The sequence below is a fragment of the Oncorhynchus kisutch genome, linkage group LG22 (genome assembly GCF_002021735.2).
Source record: "Oncorhynchus kisutch isolate 150728-3 linkage group LG22, Okis_V2, whole genome shotgun sequence".
NCBI classification, from domain to species: domain Eukaryota; kingdom Metazoa; phylum Chordata; class Actinopteri; order Salmoniformes; family Salmonidae; genus Oncorhynchus; species Oncorhynchus kisutch.
The window spans coordinates 1,679,686-1,702,626 of NC_034195.2; the positions used below are offsets into that span (position 1 = coordinate 1,679,686).

Genomic DNA, 22,941 nt, shown 5'->3' on the forward strand with positions numbered 1-22,941 from the left:
CTGGGTCGAGCCCTGAATGCTGATTGGCTGACATTATGGATATGGCAACTCCTCTCTTTTGGTCATTGTATCCTTCTCCTTTACCTTTTAATTCCATCATTTTAATTTCACCATCCATTGACTAGATATATCCTTTTGCCACACACGGACGCTCTATGACTGTAGCCTATTGTCGATTTGATAACTTATGATTGGCCAACAACAACAACAAGCTACATTCGCCACTCTCGTGAAAAGTCCGGGAAGTCTCTCTCTCTTTACTGGAGCAGTCGTGTTTGGATCTGTAAGGACTTTCCAGACAAGTCAGTTAAAATTACACATACCTGAGACCTGTGACAATCATATCCGATCCGACCCAGACCTGTGACATTATTTACAATTCTGGATCCAGACCCACTCGGGTAGATCAGTGAAGACCTCTACCTTGCACTGACAGTGGAGTGCCAGGATCCACCAAAGTATAGAACATGGATCATTTCAGAAGTCTGTTGGTTTTCTATTTTTTATTTATTTCACCTATTATTTCACCTATTTAACCAGGTAGGCAAGTTGAGAACAAGTTCTCATTTACGATTGCGACGTGGCCAAGATAAAGCAAAGCAGTTCAACACATACAACAACACAGAGTTACACATGGAGTAAAACAAACATACAGTCAATAATACAGCATAAACAAGTCTATATACGATGTGAGCAAATGAGGTGAGATAAGGGAGGTAAAGGCAACAAAAAAAAGACCATGGTGGCAAAGTAAATACAATATAGCAAGTAAAACAATGGAATGGTAGATTTGCAGTGGATGAAAGTGCAAAGTAGAGATAGAAATAATGGCGTGCAAAGGAGCAAAATAAATAAATACAGTATGGGGAGAGGTAGTTGTTTGGGCTAAATTATAGATGGGCTATGTACAGGTGGTTTTGGGGGTGACTAGAGAGATATACCTGCTGGAGCGTGTGCTACAGGTGGGTGCGGCTATGGTGACCAGCGAGCTGAGATAAGGGGGGACTTTACCTAGCAGGGTCTTGTAGATGACCTGGAGCCAGTGGGTTTGGCGACGAGTATGAAACGAGGGCCAGCCAACGAGAGCGTACAGGTCGCAGTGGTGGGTATTATATGGGGCTTTGGTGACAAAACGGATGGCACTGTGATAGACTGCATCCAATTTATTGAGTAGGGTATTGGAGGCTATTTTGTAAATGACATCGCCGAAGTCGAGGATCGGTAGGATGGTCAGTTTTACATGGGTATGTTTGGCAGCGTGAGTGAAGGATGCTTTGTTGCGAAATAGGAAGCCAATTCTAGATTTAACTTTGGATTGGAGATGTTTGATGTAAGGCTGGAAGGAGAGTTTACAGTCTAACCAGACACCTAGGTGTTTGTAGTTGTCCATATATTCTAAGTCAGAACCGTCCAGAGTAGTGATGTTGGACGGGCAGGCAGGTGCAGGCAGCGATCGGTTGAAGAGCATGCCTTTAGTTTTACTTGTATTTAAGAGCAATTGGAGGCCACGGAAGGAGAGTTGTATGGCATTGAAGCTCGTCTGGAGGGTTGTTAACACAGTGTCCAAAGAAGGGCCAGAAGTATACAGAATGGTGTCGTCTGCTTAGAGGTGGATCAGAGACTCACCAGCAGCAAGAGCGACATCATTGATGTATACAGAGAAGAGGGTCCAAGAATTGAACCCTGTGGCACCCCCATAGACTGCCAGAGGCCCGGACAACAGGCCCTCTGATTTGACACACTGAACTCTATCAAATAAGTAGTTGGTGAACCAGGCAAGGCAATCATTTGAGAAACCAAGGCTATCGAGTCTGCCGATGAGGATGTGTTGATTGACAGAGTCGAAAGCCTTGGCCAGGTCAATGAAAAAGGCTGCACAGTATTGTTTCTTATCGATGGCGGTTAGAGATATCGTTTAGGACCTTGAGCGTGGCTGAGGTGCACCCATGACCAGCTCTGAAACCAGATTGCATAGCGGAGGAGGTACGGTGGGATTCGAAATGATCGGTAATCTGTTTGTTGACTTGGCTTTCGAAGACCTTAGAAAGGCAGGGTAAGATAGAAATAGGTCTGTAGCAGTTTGGGTCAAGAGTGTCCCCCCCCTTTGAATAGGGGGATGACCGCAGCTGCTTTCCAATCTTTGGGAATCTCATACGACACGAAAGAGAGGTTGAACAGGCTAGTAATAGGGGTTGCAACAATTTCTGCAGATAATTTTAGAATGAAAGGGTCCAGATTGTCTAGCCCGGCTGATTTGTAGGGGTCCAGATTTTGCAGCTCTTTCAGAACATCAGCTTACTGGATTTGGGTGAAGGAGAAATGGGGAAGGTTTGGGTGAGTTGCTGTGGGGGGTGCAGTGCTGTTAACCGGGGTAGGTGTAGCCAGGTGGAAAGCATGGCCAGCCGTAGAAAAAAGCTTATTGAAATTCTCAATTATAGTGGATTTATCGGTGGTGACAGTGTTCCCTATCCTCAGTGCAGTGGGCAGCTGGGAGGAGGTTTTCTTATTCTCCATGGACTATACAGTGTCCTAGAACTTTTTTGAGTTTGTGTTTCAAGGAAGCATATTTCTGCTTGACAAAACTAGCCTTGGCTTTTCTAACTGCCTGTGAATATTGGTTTCTAGCTTCCCTGAAAAGTTGTGGGCTGTGCTATCTGTTCAGAAGCAATGTAGGCAATGAAAAGTCAAAAAGTCAACTTGTTACTTTGTAGTCCATGGTGCATGAACTGAAGAACAAACTGGAATGAGATGTTTTTCACTGAAAAGAGGAAGGATTGGTTCAATTCGGCTTAGATTGAGTATCCCTAGACATTTTCTAGCCAGATAAGACCAGTCATGCTATTCCAGTGATTTGACTGATGGCATGAATGTCATTGGGTTTAAAAATGGAGCTGGGCTGCCCTCTGTTGGAGTGAAGGAAGCCCAACATGAAATACATTCAATATCATCAAAATGTACCTGAAATAATGCATTACAATCAAATAGACAAGGCAGAATGACTTGAACACACACATACGTCTCATATTAAAAAAAATTCTGTCCGCAGACAGACAGACAGTTATCCGTGCCACTTCTCCTTAGCTCATCATCTTCCTCTCTACCCCTTTCTTTCTCTCCATCTCCTCTATCAGCCACCGCTAGGGGGTGCTGCTATCCTTTCTTTGCCTTGTGTTCTAATGACAGTTTCTATTACAGCCTAACCCTTAAAACGTTAGTCACTTTGTTGTTTTTCATTATATCTCCACACAAAACATACATATCCCATACAAATATATCCTAGTAAACTCTAGGGTCCTATAAAATTCTTTATAGTGTGACCTAAGCTTGCCTGCCTCCCTGACCTCCACTGCCACCTAACATCATACCAACTGGGTAGTGTATTTCATACCCTCAGTACGACTGGTTAGTGTAGTTCAAACCCTCAGTATGACTGGGTAGTGTAGTTCATACCCTCAGTATGACTTGGTAGTGTAGTTCTTACCTTCAGTATGACTGGGTAGTGTATTTCATAACCTCAGTATGACTGGGTAGTGTATTTCATACCCTCCAGTATGACTGGGTAGTGTATTTCATACCCTCAGTATGACTGGGTAGTGTAGTTCTTACCTTCAGTATGACTGGGTAGTGTATTTCATAACCTCAGTATGACTGGGTAGTGTATTTCATAACCTCAGTTTGACTGGGTAGTGTATTTCTTACCTTCAGTATGACTGGGTAGTGTATTTCATAACCTAAGTTTGACTGGGTAGTGTATTTCTTACCTTCAGTATGACTGGGTAGTGTATTTCATAACCTCAGTATGACTGGGTAGTGTATTTCATAACCTCAGTTTGACTGGGTAGTGTAGTTCTTACCTTCAGTATGACTGGATAGTGTAGTTCTTACCTTCAGTATGACTGGGTAGTGTATTTCATAACCTCAGTATGACTGGGTAGTGTATTTCATAACCTCAGTATGACTGGGTAGTGTAGTTCATAACCTCAGTATGACTGGGTAGTGTATTTCATAACCTCAGTATGACTGGGTAGTGTATTTCATAACCTCAGTATGACTGGGTAGTGTAGTTCATAACCTCAGTATGACTGGGTAGTGTAGTTCCTAACCTCAGTATGACTGGGTAGTGTAGTTCCTAACCTCAGTATGACTGGGTAGTGTAGTTCTTACCCGCTGTGCTTCATGTTGGGGGGTTTGTCCATGCGGACAGCTAGTTGGATCTTTAGCTCTACGTCCTGACTGTTCTTGGACACCACCATCTTGTGGAGCTCAGCCTGCTTGGGTCCGTTGGTAGTTGGGTTCAGGATCACCTGGGAATGGGAGAGCGGGAAAGGAAAGGATGGGGGTGACAAAGGGCGAGTGCACAGGAGAGATAATAAACTATTTTACAGAAGATGAAGTAATGATGGCTTCTGGCTTCACCACCACCAAAATATACAAACAGTCTCTCTCATCAGACAGTTAGTCAGTGACAGACAGACGTACACATCCTCATACTTTGTTACTATGATGGGAACCGACAGGTGAAGGACATGACAAAACCATGGCTGTCTGGGGAAGACACAAACAAGACAGACTCTTTTCATATCACAACCCCCTCTGTAGTTGCTCCATATTGTTATGGAAAAGGTTAGGTAGTTTAGACTACCCCCAGAAGTTTCACAATTTAGTTTTAGCCCTGAACTAGTTCACCTGATTCACCTAGTCAAAGACTTGATGATTAGTTGCCTTAGGGGTGCTTGCGGTGGAATAGTTCAAATACATGGAACAGTTGGGGATCTCTGATGAGCGGTTCAAGAACCACTGGTTTAGACCGCTCACTACCACCACACCATCCCCCAGGAGGCATCATCCCCCAGGGGGCAGCAGCAACATATTTTCCCATTGTAGAAGTAGTCAGAATGTAACTTTTTGGACCTGAATGCCAACACATTTAGGAGATCGAGGTGTGCTCACACTTGACCCATTGTAGAAGTAGTCAGAATGTAACTTTTTGGACCTGAATGCCAAAACATTTAGGAGATCGAGGTGTGCTCACACTCCATCCTACCATAAGACATCCATGTCTTCATCAATGGAAAGGGTAAATGGTTGAGTTTGATATAATTTAAAGGCTTACAAACAGGGTTGTGAAACTATTTTATAATTACTTGACAAAAAATGTTGCTCAAAAACCTTTCATGTCAATTACCAAAAAATGTGATGGCGGGCATAACACAAACTCCTCAGATGATGTAAAATAGGTTCTAAGCCTCAACATATGCACAAATACTGTATTTATAGATCATTTACGATAAAGGATAAACAATGACAATACAATATATATATATATTCAATTCAATATTTGTTTGAGAACACTGTAAGCTTTTAAATGATATCAAACTCTACCGTTTATCTTTTAAACTGATAGATGAGTCTCATACTAGGGTGGGGTATGGGTCAACCAAAAGCATCTCTGTCTCCTAAATGTTTTGGCATTCAAATCCAAAAAGTAATTTTCTGACCACTTCTGCCATGTATGGAAAGTTGTGTTCAAATCAAAAGGTCAAAAAGTGATTGAAATCAAATAGAACGACCCTGATCGGTTTCAGAACTGTATACATGAAACCCATTCAGGTAGAGACTACATTTGTGGCTATGAAATCCTCATGTGTATTTAGACTCCATAGACATATTCACCATGCTTCAATTACTTTTAGAGACAAAGAGTGCACAAACAAAGTGTGTGTTTGTTTGTGCGTTTGTGTGTGAGAGAGAGAGAAATAGACAGAGCGAAAGAGGGGGGGAGGGAGAGAGACAGAGAAGGAGGCAGAAACAGAGATTAGAAAGGTTCAGGAAAACGAGAGAGAAGGAGAAAAACAGGATTAATAGAGGGGGACAGACTTTTAGAGTTATTACTTTTGACCAAAGAGAGAAGAAAATGGAGAATGAAAGAGGAAAAATGAAAGACAATAAGTTGGCAGAATGTGTGTGTATGCACGCTGTCATATTCCGCATGTGTGTGTGTGCACACAGTATGTATGTTGCATGTGAGTGGCACACCCACTCTAACACTGACTGGGAGACAGATCTTTGTGGTGCTCATTGTTTTGTTAGTGTCGCAGTGTTATCAGTCTCTCAAAGGGAGTCTCCATCTGTTTCTCAGAGAGAAGAAGAGATGGTGATGGGGAGAAGAGAGAGCTCTTGCACATTGGAATCCATGTCATGGGAAAAACTAGTCTAGGTACATTGCTGTTTGGGCTACATTGTTACATTGCCAAGCCAATAAATGATTGGGTCATTCTAATTGCTGGTATCTGATATAAATACTAACTGATATCAAGTGGTTGATATTGATAGTGAATTATATCAATCTTAATAGGTTAATGTACAGTATGTACTGGTGTCTTACCCTCCCCAGCTCCTTGTCTTCAAGGGCAAGTACCCCCGTGCTCTCTGTAAACAGCTTCACTTTGACCATGGGTAACGGGTGCGTCGTAGTGAAGTCGCCCTGAGTGCCCCACCTGAAAGACAAAGGTTCCAACCCTCACGATTAAACATCAAGTCAAAAGTGTATTTGTCACATGCACAGGATGCAATGTTCAATATCAAAGTTCAGACATAGAGAACCCAGAATAGGGTCTTAAAGCGAGAGTCCTTAAAGTCCTACTCCAGGCTCCTTTTCACTTCATTCATCACCCAATTTACTTAACAAAAGGCACATCTAAATAGGTGGTCCAGGTATACTCATGACATGGCACAAGTAGGGGGGTGGGCCATTTCTCTCTTGTTCTCTATTGCTCCTCTATTGTTACCTCATGCAAGGAGTGAGGCCGATGACATCAGAGGGCACCATCAGATCAACTCCTTGAAGTTTGCAGTAGTCTAAAAAAACACAATTTTGCTCAAAACATATTTTTTTTGCCTTAATTGTGTTTAAATTACTGTATTTATACATGAGATATTGTTTATCTACAGGAAAAGTTCAAATAGATGGAGAGAGTCTTTAATTGAAAGAGTAACAAAGTGCCCCTCACCCCCGCCTCTGTTTTGGTAAAAAGCTGAGGGATGGGACTGGAGAAATGTAACCACTCTCAGATTCATAGACAGAGCGATGGATGCAAGGACTGACCACCCCCGCCTCTGTTTTGGTAAAAAGCTGAGGGATGGGACTGGAGAAATGTAACCACTCTCAGATTCATAGACAGAGCGATGGATGCAAGGACTGACCACCCCCGCCTCTGTTTTGGTAAAAAGCTGAGGGATGGGACTGGAGAAATGTAACCACTCTCAGATTCATAGACAGAGCGATGGATGCAAGGACTGACCACCCCCGCCTCTGTTTTGGTAAAAAGCTGAGGGATGGGACTGGAGAAATGTAACCACTCTCAGATTCATAGACAGAGCGATGGATGCAAGGACTGACCACCCCCGCCTCTGTTTTGGTAAAAAGCTGAGGGATGGGACTGGAGAAATGTAACCACTCTCAGATTCATAGACAGAGCGATGGATGCAAGGACTGACCACCCCCGCCTCTGTTTTGGTAAAAAGCTGAGGGATGGGACTGGAGAAATGTAACCACTCTCAGATTCATAGACAGAGCGATGGATGCAAGGACTGACCATCCATGATACACAAATTATAGTTTTAACCATGTTTGGAGGTTATACAGTGTTTGTTTACATTTACATGGTTTACAAACATTGGCGTAAAACAAGCTGAGTTTTGATATGACAGTTGAACTAAGCTCATGAGGCATTTATAAGTTATATTCTTCAAGAATCAATGGGTATATATATCATACATTTGTAATTTAAAAAATGGACGCAGCAACTGAGGATTCTAGCTTTCAAAAGAGCACAGAATCAATATTAGGTCACAGAAATAAAACCAACGAGAATGTGCACTATATACAAGGTCAGTACCAGTTTAGGGCTGTTGTGGTGACCATATTACCGCCACAATGGCGGCCAAGAGTTTTCCTGTACTTAGCTCCATCCCATTTCTTGTTATCCTGAAAAACTCCCCAGTACTTGCCAATGTCAAGCATACCTATACCATGATGCAGCCACCACATTACTAGAAAACAAGGAGGCAGTTACTTAGTGATGTGTTGGACTTACCCCAAACATAAGGCTTTGTATTTAGGTAAAAGTGCATTCCTTTGGTGTTTTTGGTTTGTTGCAGTATTACTTTAGTGTCTTTTTGCATACAAGATGCATGTTTTGCAATATGTTTATTCTGTATATTTGTATTCTTCGTCATTTAGGTCATTATTCTGGAGTCAATAAAATGTTGTTGATCCATCTACAGTTGTTAAATCCCATCACAGCCATTGAATTCTGCTGTTCAAAAAAAAAAAAATCACCAATGGCCTCATGGTGACATCCCTGAGCAGTTGCATATCCTGTCCTGCAGCTCAGTTCAGAAGGACGACTGTATCTTTGATGTGTCTGGGTGGTTTTTATGCTTAAAGATATGTTTAATGTCTGATTTATTATTGTTACCCATCTGCCAATCACTGCCCTTCTCCATGAGGCTTTCAAAGAGCTCCATGGTCTTTGTAGTTGAATCTGTGCTTGGAATTCAATTCTTGACTGAGGGACCTTACATATGTTGTATATATGGGGTACAAAGGAAGGGTTAGTCATTCAGAAATCATGTAAACCCGTAATATTTCACACAGAGTGAGTCCATGTAATTTATTATGTGATTTTTAAAGCAAATTTGTACTCCTGAACTAATTTAGGCTTGCCTAAACAAAGGGGATGAATACTTACGCAACAACTATATTAGTTATGAATTTGTTATTTATCTTTAAATATATATATTCTTCCACTTTGACATGAGTATAATGTGTAGATTGTTTAAAAAATAAATAATTTTAATCCCACTTTGTAACACAAAATGTGAAGAAATCCAAAGGGTCTGAATACTTTTGCAAGGCACTGTAGATGGATATAACTCGTTTTAGTATAGACATTCCTATTGAGGGCTTTGTAGTATATTCATTTAAGAATGCATGTTATTGCCTTGGATTGAATTAGATGAAAATACATGCCCTAAATTTGAAGACAATGTTTCAAAATGTTTTTGGGGGGTTGGGGTTGCATTTTGCAACACTTCTGTATAACACCGGAGCCTACCCAAATAAATTACTGTAAAAATAATTGAGACCCGGTCTGAAAGGACCCAAGGACAACCAGACCCGGCCCTGTATAGACCCGGCTATTTTTTTTTGCTAGCTACATTATTAACTGAAGGAGAGAGAGAGAGAGAGACAGCAGCAACCAAGCCAACTCAAACTAGTTACTAACGTCTAGATGCCAAAGCTAGGTTATTTATCATCCAATCTGATGACATAGTACCTGTTTTGACTGCATCAAACTGAGAAGATAAGCTAGATTTGAACATTTGTGTTGTGCACTTGAGTGAGGACCCAAAAGCGGTTTAACAAAAACAGAGTCCTTTAATGTAAAAACACAGGGAAGACATAGATCCTCTTCAGATGTAGAAAATGGCAAAATAGACAACCCTCAGAGAGGGCGACAAATGAAACAGAAAGTCCTTCTGATATTTACAAAAGAGTCCCCTTCTTAGCAGCAGAGGAGAATAGCTGGGTTGCGGCGACAGACTGCTGGTCTCTCTGGGTAGGCGCGGGTCGTAGCGGACAGAGGTACCTGATCACACGTAGCATCAGAAGAACAGGCAGATTCCGACAGGATGGGACAAGGGTGAAGCAAACGAGACGATAGTTTGGTTCTGGCATGAGAAACTCAAACGAGAATCTGACAAAGAAAGAAGCAGGAACAGAGAGAGAAATAGAGACCTAATCAGAGGGAAAAAAGGGAACAGGTGGGAAAAGGGTGAACGAGGTAGTTAGAGATGATGAGGAACAGCTGGGGGAAGGAGAGGAAGAGAAGGTAACCTAATACGACCAGCAGAGGGAAACGGAGTGAAGAGAAAGAACAGGAACAAGACATAATATGACAATACATGACAGTACCCCCCCACTCACCGAGCGCCTCCTGGCGCACTCGAGGAGGAAACCTGGCGGCAACGGAGGAAATCATCGATCAGCGAACGGTCCAGCACGTCCCGAGAGGGAACCCAACTCCTTTCCTCAGGACCGTACCCCTCCCAATCTACTAGGTACTGATGACCACGGCCCCGAGGACGCATGTCCAAAATCTTACGGACCCTGTAGATAGGTGCGCCCTCGACAAGGATGGGGGGGGGGGGAAGACGAGCGGGGGCGCGAAGAACGGGCTTAACACAGGAGACATGGAAGACCGGGTGGACGCGACGAAGATATCGCGGGAGAAGAAGTCGCACTGCGACAGGATTAATGATCTGAGAAATACGGAACGGACCAATGAACCGCGGGGTCAACTTGCGAGAAGCTGTCTTAAGGGGAAGGTTTTGAGTGGAGAGCCATACTCTCTGACCGCGACAATATCTAGGACTCTTAGTTCTACGCTTATTAGCGGCTCTCACAGTCTGCGCCCTATAACGGCAAAGTGCAGACCTGACCCTCTTCCAGGTGCGCTCACAACGTTGGACAAAAGCCTGAGCGGAGGGGACGCAGGACTCGGCGAGCTGAGACGAGAACAGCGGAGGCTGGTACCCGAGGCTACTCTGAAAAGGAGATAGACCGGTCGCAGACGAAGGAAGCGAGTTGTGGGCGTATTCTGCCCAGGGGAGCTGTTCTGACCAAGACGCAGGGTTACGAAAAGAAAGACTGCGTAAGATGCGACCAATAGTCTGATTGGCCCGTTCTGCTTGACCGTTAGACTGAGGGTGAAAGCCGGAAGAGAGACTGACGGAAGCTCCAATCAAACGGCAAAACTCCCTCCAAAATTGAGACGTGAATTGCGGACCCCTGTCCGAAACGACGTCTGACGGAAGGCCATGAATTCTGAAAACATTCTCGATGATGATTTGTGCCGTTTCTTTAGCAGAAGGGAGCTTAGCGAGGGGAATAAAATGAGCCGCCTTAGAGAACCTATCGACAACCGTAAGAATAACAGTCTTCCCCGCTGACGAAGGCAGTCCGGTGATAAAATCTAAGGCGATGTGAGACCACGGTCGAGAGGGAATGGGAAGCGGTCTGAGACGGCCGGCAGGAGGGGAGTTACCGGACTTAGACTGCGTGCAGACCGAACAAGCAGCCACGAAACGACGCGTGTCACGCTCCCGAGTGGGCCACCAAAAACGCTGGCGAATGGAAGCAAGCGTACCCCGAACGCCGGGGTGGCCGGCTAACTTGGCAGAGTGAGCCCACTGAAGAACGGCCAGACGAGTAGGAACGGGAACGAAAAGAAGGTTCCTAGGACAAGCGCGCGGCGACGGAGTGTGAGTGAGTGCTTGCTTTACCTGCCTCTCAATTCCCCAGACAGTCAACCCGACAACACGCCCCTCAGGGAGAATCCCCTCGGGGTCGGTGGAGACTACTGAAGAACTGAAGAGACGAGATAAAGCATCAGGCTTGGTGTTCTTAGAGCCCGGACGATAAGAAATTATGAACTTGAAACGAGCGAAAAACAGCGCCCAACGAGCCTGACGCGCATTAAGTCGTTTGGCAGAACGGATGTACTCAAGGTTCCTATGGTCAGTCCAAATGACAAAAGGAACGGTCGCCCCCTCCAACCACTGTCGCCATTCGCCTAGGGCTAAGCGGATGGCGAGCAGTTCGCGGTTTCCCACATCATAGTTACGTTCCGACGGCGACAGGCGATGAGAAAAATACGCGCAAGGGTGGACCTTGTCGTCAGAGAGGGAGCGCTGAGAAAGAATGGCTCCCACGCCCACCTCTGACGCGTCAACCTCGACAACGAACTGTCTAGAGACGTCAGGTGTAACAAGGATAGGTGCGGATGTAAAACGATTCTTGAGAAGATCAAAAGCTCCCTGGGCGGATTCGGACCACTTAAAGCACGTCTTGACAGAAGTAAGGGCTGTGAGGGGAGCTGCCACCTGACCGAAATTACGGATGAAACGACGATAGAAATTCGCGAAGCCGAGAAAGTGCTGCAGCTCGACGCGTGACTTAGGAACGGGCCAATCAATGACAGCTTGGACCTTAGCGGGATCCATCTTAATGCCTTCAGCGGAAATAACAGAACCGAGAAATGTGACGGAGGAGGCATGAAAAGTGCACTTCTCAGCCTTCACATAAAGACAATTCTCTAAAAGGCGCTGGAGGACACGTCGAACGTGCTGAACATGAATCTGGAGTGACGGTGAAAAAAAAAAATCTGGATATCGTCAAGGTAAACGAAAACAAAGATGTTCAGCATGTCTCTCAGGACGTCATTTACTAATGCCTGAAAGACAGCTGGAGCGTTTGCGAGGCCGAAAGGAAGAACCCGGTATTCAAAGTGCCCTAACGGAGTGTTAAACGCCGTTTTCCACTCGTCCCCCTCCCTGACGCGCACAAGATGGGAAGCGTTACGAAGGTCCAACTTAGTGAAAAACCTGGCTCCCTGCAGGATCTCGAAGGCTGAAGACATAAGAGGAAGCGGATAACGATTCTTAACTGTTATGTCATTCAGCCCTCGATAATCTATGCAGGGGCGCAGGGACCCGTCCTTCTTCTTAACAAAAAAAAAACCCTGCTCCGGCGGGAGAGGAGGAGGGGACTATGGTACCGGTGTCGAGAGCTACAGACAAATAATCTTCGAGAGCCTTACGTTCGGGAGCCGACAGAGAGTATAGTCTACCCCGGGGGGGGGGGGGGGGGGGGGGGGGGTTCCTCGAAGGAGATCAATACTACAATCATACGACCGGTGCGGAGGAAGAGAGGTGGCCCTGGACCGACTGAACACCGTGCGCAGATCGTGATATTCCTCCGGCACCCTCGCCAAATCACCAGGCACCTCCTGTGAAGAAGAGACAGAGGAAACAGGAGGGATAGCAGACATTAAACATTTCACATGACAAGAGACGTTCCAGGAGAGAATAGAATTACTAGACCAATTAATAGAAGGATTATGACAAACTAGCCAGGGATGACCCAAAACAACAGGTGTAAAAGGTGAACGAAAAATTCAAAAAGAAATGGTTTCGCTATGATTACCAGAGACAGTGAGGGTTAAAGGTAGCGTTTCACGCTGAATCCTGGGGAGAGAACTCCCATCCAGAGCGAACAAGGCCGTGGGCTCCTTTAACTGTCTGAGAGGAATGTCATGTTCCCGAGCCCAGGTCTCGTCCATAAAACAGCCCTCCGCCCCAGAGTCTATCAAGGCGCTGCAGGAAGCTGACGAACCGGTCCAGCGTAGATGGGCCGACAAGGTAGTGCAGGATCTTGAAGGAGAGACCAGAGTAGTAGCGCTCACCAGTAGCCCTCCTCTTACTGATGAGCTCTGGCTTTTACTGGACATGAAGTGACAAAATGACCAGCGGAACCGCAATAGAGACAGAGGCGGTTGGTGATTCTCCGTTCCCTCTCCTTAGTCGAGATGCGGATACCCCCCAGCTGCATAGGCTCAGCACCCGAGCCGGCGGAGGAAGATGGTAGTGATGCGGAGAGGGGGGCAACGGAGAACGCGAGCTCCTTTCCCCGAGCTCGGTGACGAAGATCAACCAGTCGCTCTATGCGAATAGCGAGTTCAATCAAGGAATCCACGCTGGAGGGAACCTCCCGGGAGAGAATCTCATCCTTTACCTCCACGCGGAGACCCTCCAGAAAACGAGCGAGCAAAGCCGGCTCGTTCCAGTCACTGGAGGCAGCAAGAGTGCGAAACTCAATAGAGTAATCTGTTATGGATCGATTACCTTGACATAGGGAAGACAGGACCCTGGAAGCTTCCTCCCCAAAAACAGAACGATCAAAAACCCGTATCATCTCCTCCTTAAAGTCCTGATACTGGTTAGTACACTCAGCCCTCGCCTCCCAGATAGCCGTGCCCCACTCACGAGCCCGTCCAGTAAGGAGAGATATGACGTAGGCGATACGAGCTGTGCTCCTGGAGTAAGTGTTGGGCTGGAGAGAAAACACAATATCACACTGGGTGAGGAACGAGCGGCATTCAGTGGCCTCCCCAGAGTAACACGGCGGGTTATTGATTCTGGGCTCCGGAGATTCGGAAGCCCTGGAAGTGGCCGGTGGATCGAGGCGGAGATGGTGAACCTGTCTTGTGAGGTCGGAGACTTGGGCGGTCAGGGTCTCAACGGCATGTCGAGCAACAGACAATTCCTGCTCGTGTCTGCCTAGCATCGCTCCCTGGATCTCGACGGCTGAGTGGAAAGGATCCGAAATCGCTGGGTCCATTCTTGGTCAGATTCTTCTGTTGTGCACTTGAGTGAGGACCCAAAAGCGGTTTAACAAAAACAGAGTCCTTTAATGTAAAAACACAGGGAAGACATAGATCCTCTTCAGATGTAGAAAATGGCAAAATAGACAACCCTCAGAGAGGGCGACAAATGAAACAGAAAGTCCTTCTGATATTTACAAAAGAGTCCCCTTCTTAGCAGCAGAGGAGAATAGCTGGGTTGCGGCGACAGACTGCTGGTCTCTCTGGGTAGGCGCGGGTCGTAGCGGACAGAGGTACCTGATCACACGTAGCATCAGAAGAACAGGCAGATTCCGACAGGATGGGACAAGGGTGAAGCAAACGAGACGATAGTTTGGTTCTGGCATGAGAAACTCAAACGAGAATCTGACAAAGAAAGAAGCAGGAACAGAGAGAGAAATAGAGACCTAATCAGAGGGAAAAAAGGGAACAGGTGGGAAAAGGGTGAACGAGGTAGTTAGAGATGATGAGGAACAGCTGGGAGAAGGAGAGGAAGAGCAGGTAACCTAATACGACCAGCAGAGGGAAACGGAGTGAAGAGAAAGAACAGGAACAAGACATAATATGACAATACATGACAATTTGATTTGAGTTAAGCTAGCAGGGTAAGCTAATTTACGGCTAAATAGGCTGCTCTTTACCCCATCCTACACAATTACAACAACTCAATTTAGAGTATTAAGTAAATCAAATCAAATTGTATTTGTCACAGTAGCAGCCTTCCTGTTGCTGTTGGCTCTTGGTCGTGGTAGCCTATCCTTCTCATTAAATTCTTATTTGAATTCCATCTTCCATTGTTCTCCTAATTTGCACACATAGAACCAGAGGCTAGTGCCGCTTTGATGACTTGTAATTGGCTAACAACAACAAGCAACACGCACCACTCTCGTGAAATGTAATTAGATATTTTTCTCTCTTTCTCTACTGCAGCAGTCACGTTCAGGTCTGTATAGGTCCTTACCAGCAAATCAGTTATAATTACACATCCCCGAGGCAATCAGATCTGACCCAGATCCGAGGGTCAACTACAGAATTTCGGACCCAACCTGGTCGGGTCTCGGGTAATCAGTTTTGGGTGGACCCATGAAGACCTATAGGTCTGTACTCTCCTGGAAGCTTCTGATTTGGGTTTAAGGTGAAGGATGAGCATGGCGGGTGGTTCAGTTATCCCACTAGGCACAAACTGATTGTTGGAAACTATGTTTATTCATTGTCATTTCAACAAAAGAAATGTATGTGATTATGTTGAATCATTGTGGAAAACTGATTGGATTCGCAAAAAGTCAACAACGTAAAGGGATTTCGGGAATGTCTGTATTTTCTTCACCTAAATCCACCTTTACCCTAAAACCAATGAGATGGTTAAAATGTTTGTTGGTTTTACAATCGAATTGAATTAAAACTAGCATTCAACTGACGTCTGTGCCCAGTGGGATAACACCTGCACAACAGGTCACGAGTGTGTGTGCATTTATTATTTCCCAGTTGCCAAGACAACGTGTGGATTTTATTCAAACCGGTCTGTTCCTTTAAATTGCGAGAGACAAAAGAAATATAAACTCGCTCACAGAGGAGGGTAAAGGAAAAGATCAGTTCAAACAAGAAGTGTCTATTGTTTGCCTCGTGTTATTTTTTTAAATCACGGCACACAAAGAAAATGGACACTGGAGATAACCCTGAGCAGACTTTACCCGACACTGATCTGTCTTTGACACTGGAGATAACCCTGAGCAGACTTTACCCGACACTGATCTGTCTTTGACACTGGAGATAACCCTGAGCAGACTTTACCCGACACTGATCTGTCTTTGACACTGGAGATAACCCTGAGCAGACTTTACCCGACACTGATCTGTCTTTGACACTGGAGATAACCCTGAGCAGACTTTACCCGACACTGATCTGTCTTTGTTTGCCTCTCTTAGGAAAGTCAACCGTTAAGGATGTCATGTGGAGGGCCGGGAAGTTGGTGTGTGGTGTTTGTGTGGTGTATGTGTGGTGTATTTTCCAAAAAGGTGTTTTCTGTCTTAAGATACATTATCTGACAAGGTATAGAACAGCAGCAAATACCTACCTGGCTGAAGCAAAACATTTTACTTAATTGTGTGGGAAGGAAGGTCTTTCCCATCTCTGCTGAAGGACAAATATTGTCTGTCTATGCATAAAATACTTAGAAATGCACTGATTCATTCAGTCAAGTAACTACCCTCTAATTCAACTAAGATGCAAGACGATGACAATCATTGGTCTTGCAGACAGCCTACACAAAGGCGTATAATGACTTCAAATTGAAAGGAGCCTCCAATAGTAAGGAAAAATAACAGACAATGTTTTATTTATTTAACCAGGTAGGCTAGTTGAGAACACCTTTATTTAACCAGGTAGGCTAGTTGAGAACACCTTTATTTAACCAGGTAGGCTAGTTGAGAACACCTTTATTTAACCAGGTAGGCTGGTTGAGAACACCTTTATTTAACCAGGTAGGCTAGTTGAGAACACCTTTATTTAACCAGGTAGGCTAGTTGAGAACACCTTTATTTAACCAGGTAGGCTAGTTGAGAACACCTTTATTTAACCAGGTAGGCTAGTTGAGAACACCTTTATTTAACCAGGTAGGCTAGTTGAGAACACCTTTATTTAACCAGGTAGGCTAGTTGAGAACACCTTTATTTAACCAGGTAGGCTAGTTGAGAACACCTTTATTTAACCAGGTAGGCTAGTTGAGAACACCTTTATTTAACCAGGTAGGCTAGTTGAGAACACCTTTATTTAACCAGGTAGGCCAGTTGAGAACACCTTTATTTAACCAGGTAGGCTAGTTGAGAACACCTTTATTTAACCAGGTAGGCTAGTTGAGAACACCTTTATTTAACCAGGTAGGCTAGTTGAGAACACCTTTATTTAACCAGGTAGGCTAGTTGAGAACACCTTTATTTAACCAGGTAGGCTAGTTGAGAACACCTTTATTTAACCAGGTAGGCCAGTTGAGAACACCTTTATTTAACCAGGTAGGCTAGTTGAGAACACCTTTATTTAACCAGGTAGGCCAGTTGAGAACACCTTTATTTAACCAGGTAGGCCAGTTGAGAACACCTTTATTTAACCAGGTAGGCTAGTTGAGAACACCTTTATTTAACCAGGTAGGCTATGTGAGAACACCTTTATTTAACCAGGTAGGCTAGTTGAGAACACCTTTATTTAACCAGGTAGGCTAGTTGAGAACACCTTTATTTAACCAGGTAGGCTAGTTGAGAACACCTTTATTTAACCAGGTAGGCTAGTTGAGAACACCTTTATTTAACCAGGTAGGCTAGTTGAGAACACCTTTATTTAACCAGGTAGGCTAGTTGAGAACACCTTTATTTAACCAGGTAGGCTAGTTGAGAACACCTTTATTTAACCAGGTAGGCTAGTTGAGAACACCTTTATTTAACCAGGTAGGCTAGTTGAGAACACCTTTATTTAACCAGGTAGGCTAGTTGAGAACAAATTCTCATTTACAACTGCGACCTGGCCAAGATAAAGCAAAGCAGTGCGACACAAACAACACATGGGATAAACAAAAGTACGGTCAATAACACAATACAATATATATATATGTATACAGTGTGTGCAAATGTAGTAAGATTAGGGAGGTAAGGCAAATAGGCCATAGTGGTAATAATTACAATTTAGCAATTAACACTGGAGTGATACATGTGCAGAAGATGAATGTGCAAGTAGAGATACTGGGTTGCAAATGAGCAACAAAAAAAACAATAGGGGGAGGAGGTAGTTGGGTGGGCTATTTACACATGGGCTATGTACAGATGCAATAATTGGTAAACTGCTCTGACAGATGATGCTATAAGTCAGTGAGGGAGATATATAAGACTCCAGCTTCAGAGATTTTTGCAATTTGTTCCAGTCATTAGCAGCAGAGAACTGGAAGGAAAGGCGGCCAAATTAGATATTGGCTTTGGGGATGACCAGTGAAATATACCTGCTGCTATGGTGACCAGTGAGCTGAGATAAGGTGGGGCTATACCTAGCAAAGACTTATAGATGACCTGGATCCAGTGGGTTTGGCAACGAATATAAAGCGAGGGCAGCCAGCCAGAGCATACAGGTCGCAGTGGTGGGTAGTATATGGGACTTTGGTGGCAAAACGGATGGCACTGTGGTAGACCACATATAATTTTCTGAGTAGAGTGTTGGAGGCTAATTTGTAAATGACATCGCCGAAGTCAAGGATCGGTAGGATAGTCAGTTTTACGAGGGTATGTTTGGCAGCAAAGGATGCTTTTTTGCGAAATAGGAAACCGATTCTAGATTTAATTTTGGATTGGAGATGCTTAATGTGAGTCTGGAAGGAGAGTTTACAGTCTAACCAGACACCTAGGTATTTGTAGTTGTCCACATATTCTAAGTCAGAACCGTCCAGAGTAGTGATGCTAGTCATGTGGGCGGGTGCGGGCAGTGATCGGTTTAAGAGCATGCATTTAGTTTTACTTGCATTTTAGAGCAGTTGGAGGCCACGGAAGGAGTGTTGTATGGCATTGAAGCTCACAGTGTCCAAAGAAGGGTCAGAAGTATACTGAGAATCACCAGCAGCAAGAGCAGAGTCATTAAGACTGCAATGATTGTGTAATAGATGGATGCATAAGAATAACTTTATTTGTATAGCGCTTTTCAATATAAGTAAAGTAGTGCTTCACATCAAATAAATAAAATAGTAGTAACAAAGAAACAGACAGGAGGAAGGAGAATAAAGGGTAGAGTACCTTATGATAAGCTGTAGACCACACTATCTATATTATTCATAGCCGTCTATTTACCACTGCAGACTGATGCTGGCACGAAGACCGCACTCAACCGACTCCATAAGGTCAAAAGCGAACAAGAAAATGATCATCCAGAAGCAGCGCTCCTAGTGGCTGGGGACTTTAATACAAGAAAACTAATATTAGTTGTACCCAATTTTTACCAGAATGTCACATGTGAAACCAGAGAAGAAAAAAAACTCAAGACCACCTTTAATCCACACACAGAGATGCATACAAAGCTCTCCCCCGCCCTACATTTGGAAAATCTGACCATAATTCCATCCTCCTGATTCCTGCCTACAAGCAAAAACTAAAGCAGGAAGTACCTGTGACTCGCTCAATACGGAAGTGGTCAGATGACGAGGATGCTACGCTACAGGACTGTAATATGTTCCGGGATTCATCCAGTGGCATTAAGGAGTATACCACCTCAGTCATCAGCTTCATCAATAAGTGCATCAACACAGTCATCCCCACAGTGAACGTATGTACATATCCCAACCAGAAGCCATGGATTAAAGGCAACATCCATATTGAGCTAAAGGCTAGAGCTGCCGCTTTCAAGGAGCGGGACACTAATCCAGACGCTTATAAGAAATCCCGCTATGCCCTCAGACGAACCATCAAACAAGCAAAGTGTCAATACAGGATTAAGATTTAATCCTACTACACCGGCTCTGACGCTCGTCGGATGTGGCAGGGCTTGAAAACTATTACGGACTACAAAGGGAAACCCAGACGTAAGCTCCCCAGTGACGCGAGCCTACCAGACGAGCTAAGTGCCTTATATGCTCGCTTCATGGCAAGCAACACTGAAGCATGCATGAGAGCACCAGATGTTCTGGGTGACTGTGATAAAGCACTCAGTAGCAGATGTGAGCAAGACCTTTAAACAGGTCAACATTCACAAAGCCGCGGGGCCAGACGGATTACCAGGAAGTGTACTCAAAGGATGCGCGGACCAACTGGCAAGTGTTTTCACTGACATTTTCAGCCTCTCCCTGACCGAGTCTGTAATACTTAAACTCAGCAAAAAAAGAAATGTCCTCTCACTGTCAACTGCGTTTATGTGTAAATATTTGTATGAACGTAACAATATTCAACAACGGAGACATAAACTGAACAAGTTCCACAGACATGTGACTAACAGAAATTGAATAATGTGTCCCTAAACAAAGAGGGGGTCAAAATCAAAAGTAGCAGTCAGTATCTGGTGTGTACTTATTCCCCTCCTGTACTCCCTGTTCACCCACGACTGTGTGGCCAAACACGACTCCAAAACCATCATTAAGTAAGCTGATGACACAACAGTGGTAGGTCTGATCACCGACAACAATGAGACAGTCTATAGGGAGGAGATTAGAGAACTGGCATTGTGATACAAGGACAACAACCTCTCCCTCAATGTCAGCAAGACAAAGAAGATGATCGTGGAGTACAGGAAAAGGCGGGCCGAACAGGCCTCTATTAACATCGACAGGGCTGTAGTGGAGCGGGTCGAGAGTTAAGTTCCTTGGTGTCCACATCACCAACTATCATGGTCCAAACACACCAAGACAGTTGTGAAGAGGGCACGACAAAACATTTTCCCCCTCAGGAGACTGAAAAGATTTGGCATGGGTCCCCAGATGCTCAAAAAGTACAGCTGCACCATCGAGAGCATCATGACTGGCTGCATCACCGCCTGGTATGGCAACTGCTCAGCATTTGACCGTAAGGTGCTATAGAGGGTAGTGCGTACAACCCAGTACATCACTGGGGCCCAAGCTTCCTGCCATCCAAGACCTATATAATAGGCGGTGTCAGAGGAAAGCCTATAACATTGTCAGAGACTCCAGTCACCCAAGTCATAGACTGTTTTCTCTACCTTCACACGGCAAGCGGTACCGGAGAGGCAAGTCTAGGACCAAAAGGCAGATATTTAAATATTTTCTTAACTCTTCTTGAACTGCACTGTTGGTTAACCTCTCTGGCACCAGTGGGACGGTAGCATCCCACCTCGACAACAGCCAGTGAAATTGCAGGACGCCACATTCAAAACAACAGAAATCCCATAATTAAAATTCCTCAAACATACAAGTATTTTACACCATTTTAAAGATACATTTGTTGTAAATGCAGCCACAGTGTCCGATTTCAAAAAGGCTTTACGACGAAAGCACACCAAACGATTATGTTAGGTCAGCACCTAGTCACAGAAAAACACAGCCATTTTTCCAGCCAAAGAGAGGAGTCACAAAAAGCAGAAATGGAGATAAAATTAACCTAACCTTTGATGATCTTCATCAGATGACACTCATAGGACTTCATATTACACAAAACATGAATGTTTTGTTCGATAAAGTTCATATTTATATCCAAAAAATCTCAGTTTACATTGGTGCGTTATGTTCAGTAGTTCCAAAACATCCAGTGATTTTGCAGAGAGCCACATCAATTTACAGAAATACTCATAATAAACATTGCTAAAAGATACAACTGTTATGTATGGAATTTTAGATCCACTTCTCCTTAATGCAACCGCTGTGTCAGATTTAAAAAGAACTTTACGGAAAAAGCACACCATGCAATAACCTGAGTACAGCGCTCAGACACAAAAACAAGCCATACAGATACCCGCCATGAGAGAGTCAACAGTAGTCAGAAATAGCATTCTAAATATTCACTTACCTTTGATGATCTTCATCAGAATGCACTCCCAGGAATCCCAGTTCCACAATAAATTTTTGTTTGATAAAGTCCATCATTTATGTCCAAATACTTCCTTTTCGTTTGCGTGTTTAGCCCAGTAATCCAAATTCATGAGGCCTTATCACTAGGTCCAGACGAAAAGTCAAAAAGTTCAGTTACAGTCCGTAGAAACATGTCAAACGATGTATAGAATCAATCTTTAGGATGTTTTTAACATAAATCTTTAATAATGTTCCAACCGGAGAATTCCTTTGTCTTCAGAAATGCAATGGAACGCAGGTCACTCTCACGTGATCAGCTCATGCCACTCTGGCAGACCCCTGACTCAATCAGCTCTCATTCCCCCCTCCTTCACAGTAGAAGCCTCAAACAAGGTTCTAAAGACTGTTGACATCTAGTGGAAGCCTTAGGAAGTGCAATATGACACCATAGACACTGTGTATTCGATAGGCAATGACTTGAAAAACTACAAACCTCAGATTTCCCACTTCCTGGTTGGAATTTTTTTCTCAGGTTTTCACCTGCCATATGAGTTCTGTTATGCTCACAGACATCATTCAAACAGTTTTAGAACCTTCAGAGTGTTTTCTATCCAAATCTACTAATTATATGCATATGCATATCCTAGCTTCTCGGCCTGAGTAGCAGGCAGTTTCATTTGGGCACGCTTTTCATCCAAAATTCAGAATGCTGCCCCCTACCCTTGTGAAGTTAAGGGCTTGTAAGTAAGCATTTCACGGTAAGGTCGTCTACACCTGTATTCGGTTCTATTCGGCACATGTAACAAAGTTTGATTTGAAACAAGATAGGTCATTAAAATCATACAACAAAAAAAACACTGGCCGTCCATGAGATGATGAGAGAATACAAACAATGGAGTTATGATGTGGTAGGACAGTTGTAGTAAGGCCAAGGGGCATTTATAAGTTATGCTACTCAAGAATCAAAGGGTATGTGGTTGATTGAAGTTATCATTAAAGTGAACAGCAGGATATTCCAGATAGTGGCTTAAACGCCATGTTCTTCTGGTTTCAGGGCTAATGAAGAGGATGGTATATTGTAGTGGCATGAAATGGAGGGCACACAGTCTGAGCTCTGGGAAATTCTCCACCACTGAGAGTCTGAAAAGGTAGTCTTATTACCGCATTACCAGACTCCTGCCGCCACCGCCAGTCTAA

General features: G+C 44.2%; 1 protein-coding gene across 1 annotated transcript in view; it reads right to left on the reverse strand.

Annotated features, from left to right (window-relative positions):
* The window catches only part of LOC109867510 (calcium-dependent secretion activator 2), a 185,979-nt gene that overhangs the window by 128,691 nt on the left and 34,347 nt on the right, over positions 1–22,941 (reverse strand). The window contains exons 5-6 of the mRNA XM_031801768.1: positions 6,386–6,497; positions 4,165–4,304 (exon numbers count right to left, since the gene is read on the reverse strand). Coding sequence (XP_031657628.1) covers positions 4,165–4,304; positions 6,386–6,497 — 252 coding nt within the window. The remainder of the gene's footprint in view (positions 1–4,164; positions 4,305–6,385; positions 6,498–22,941) is intronic.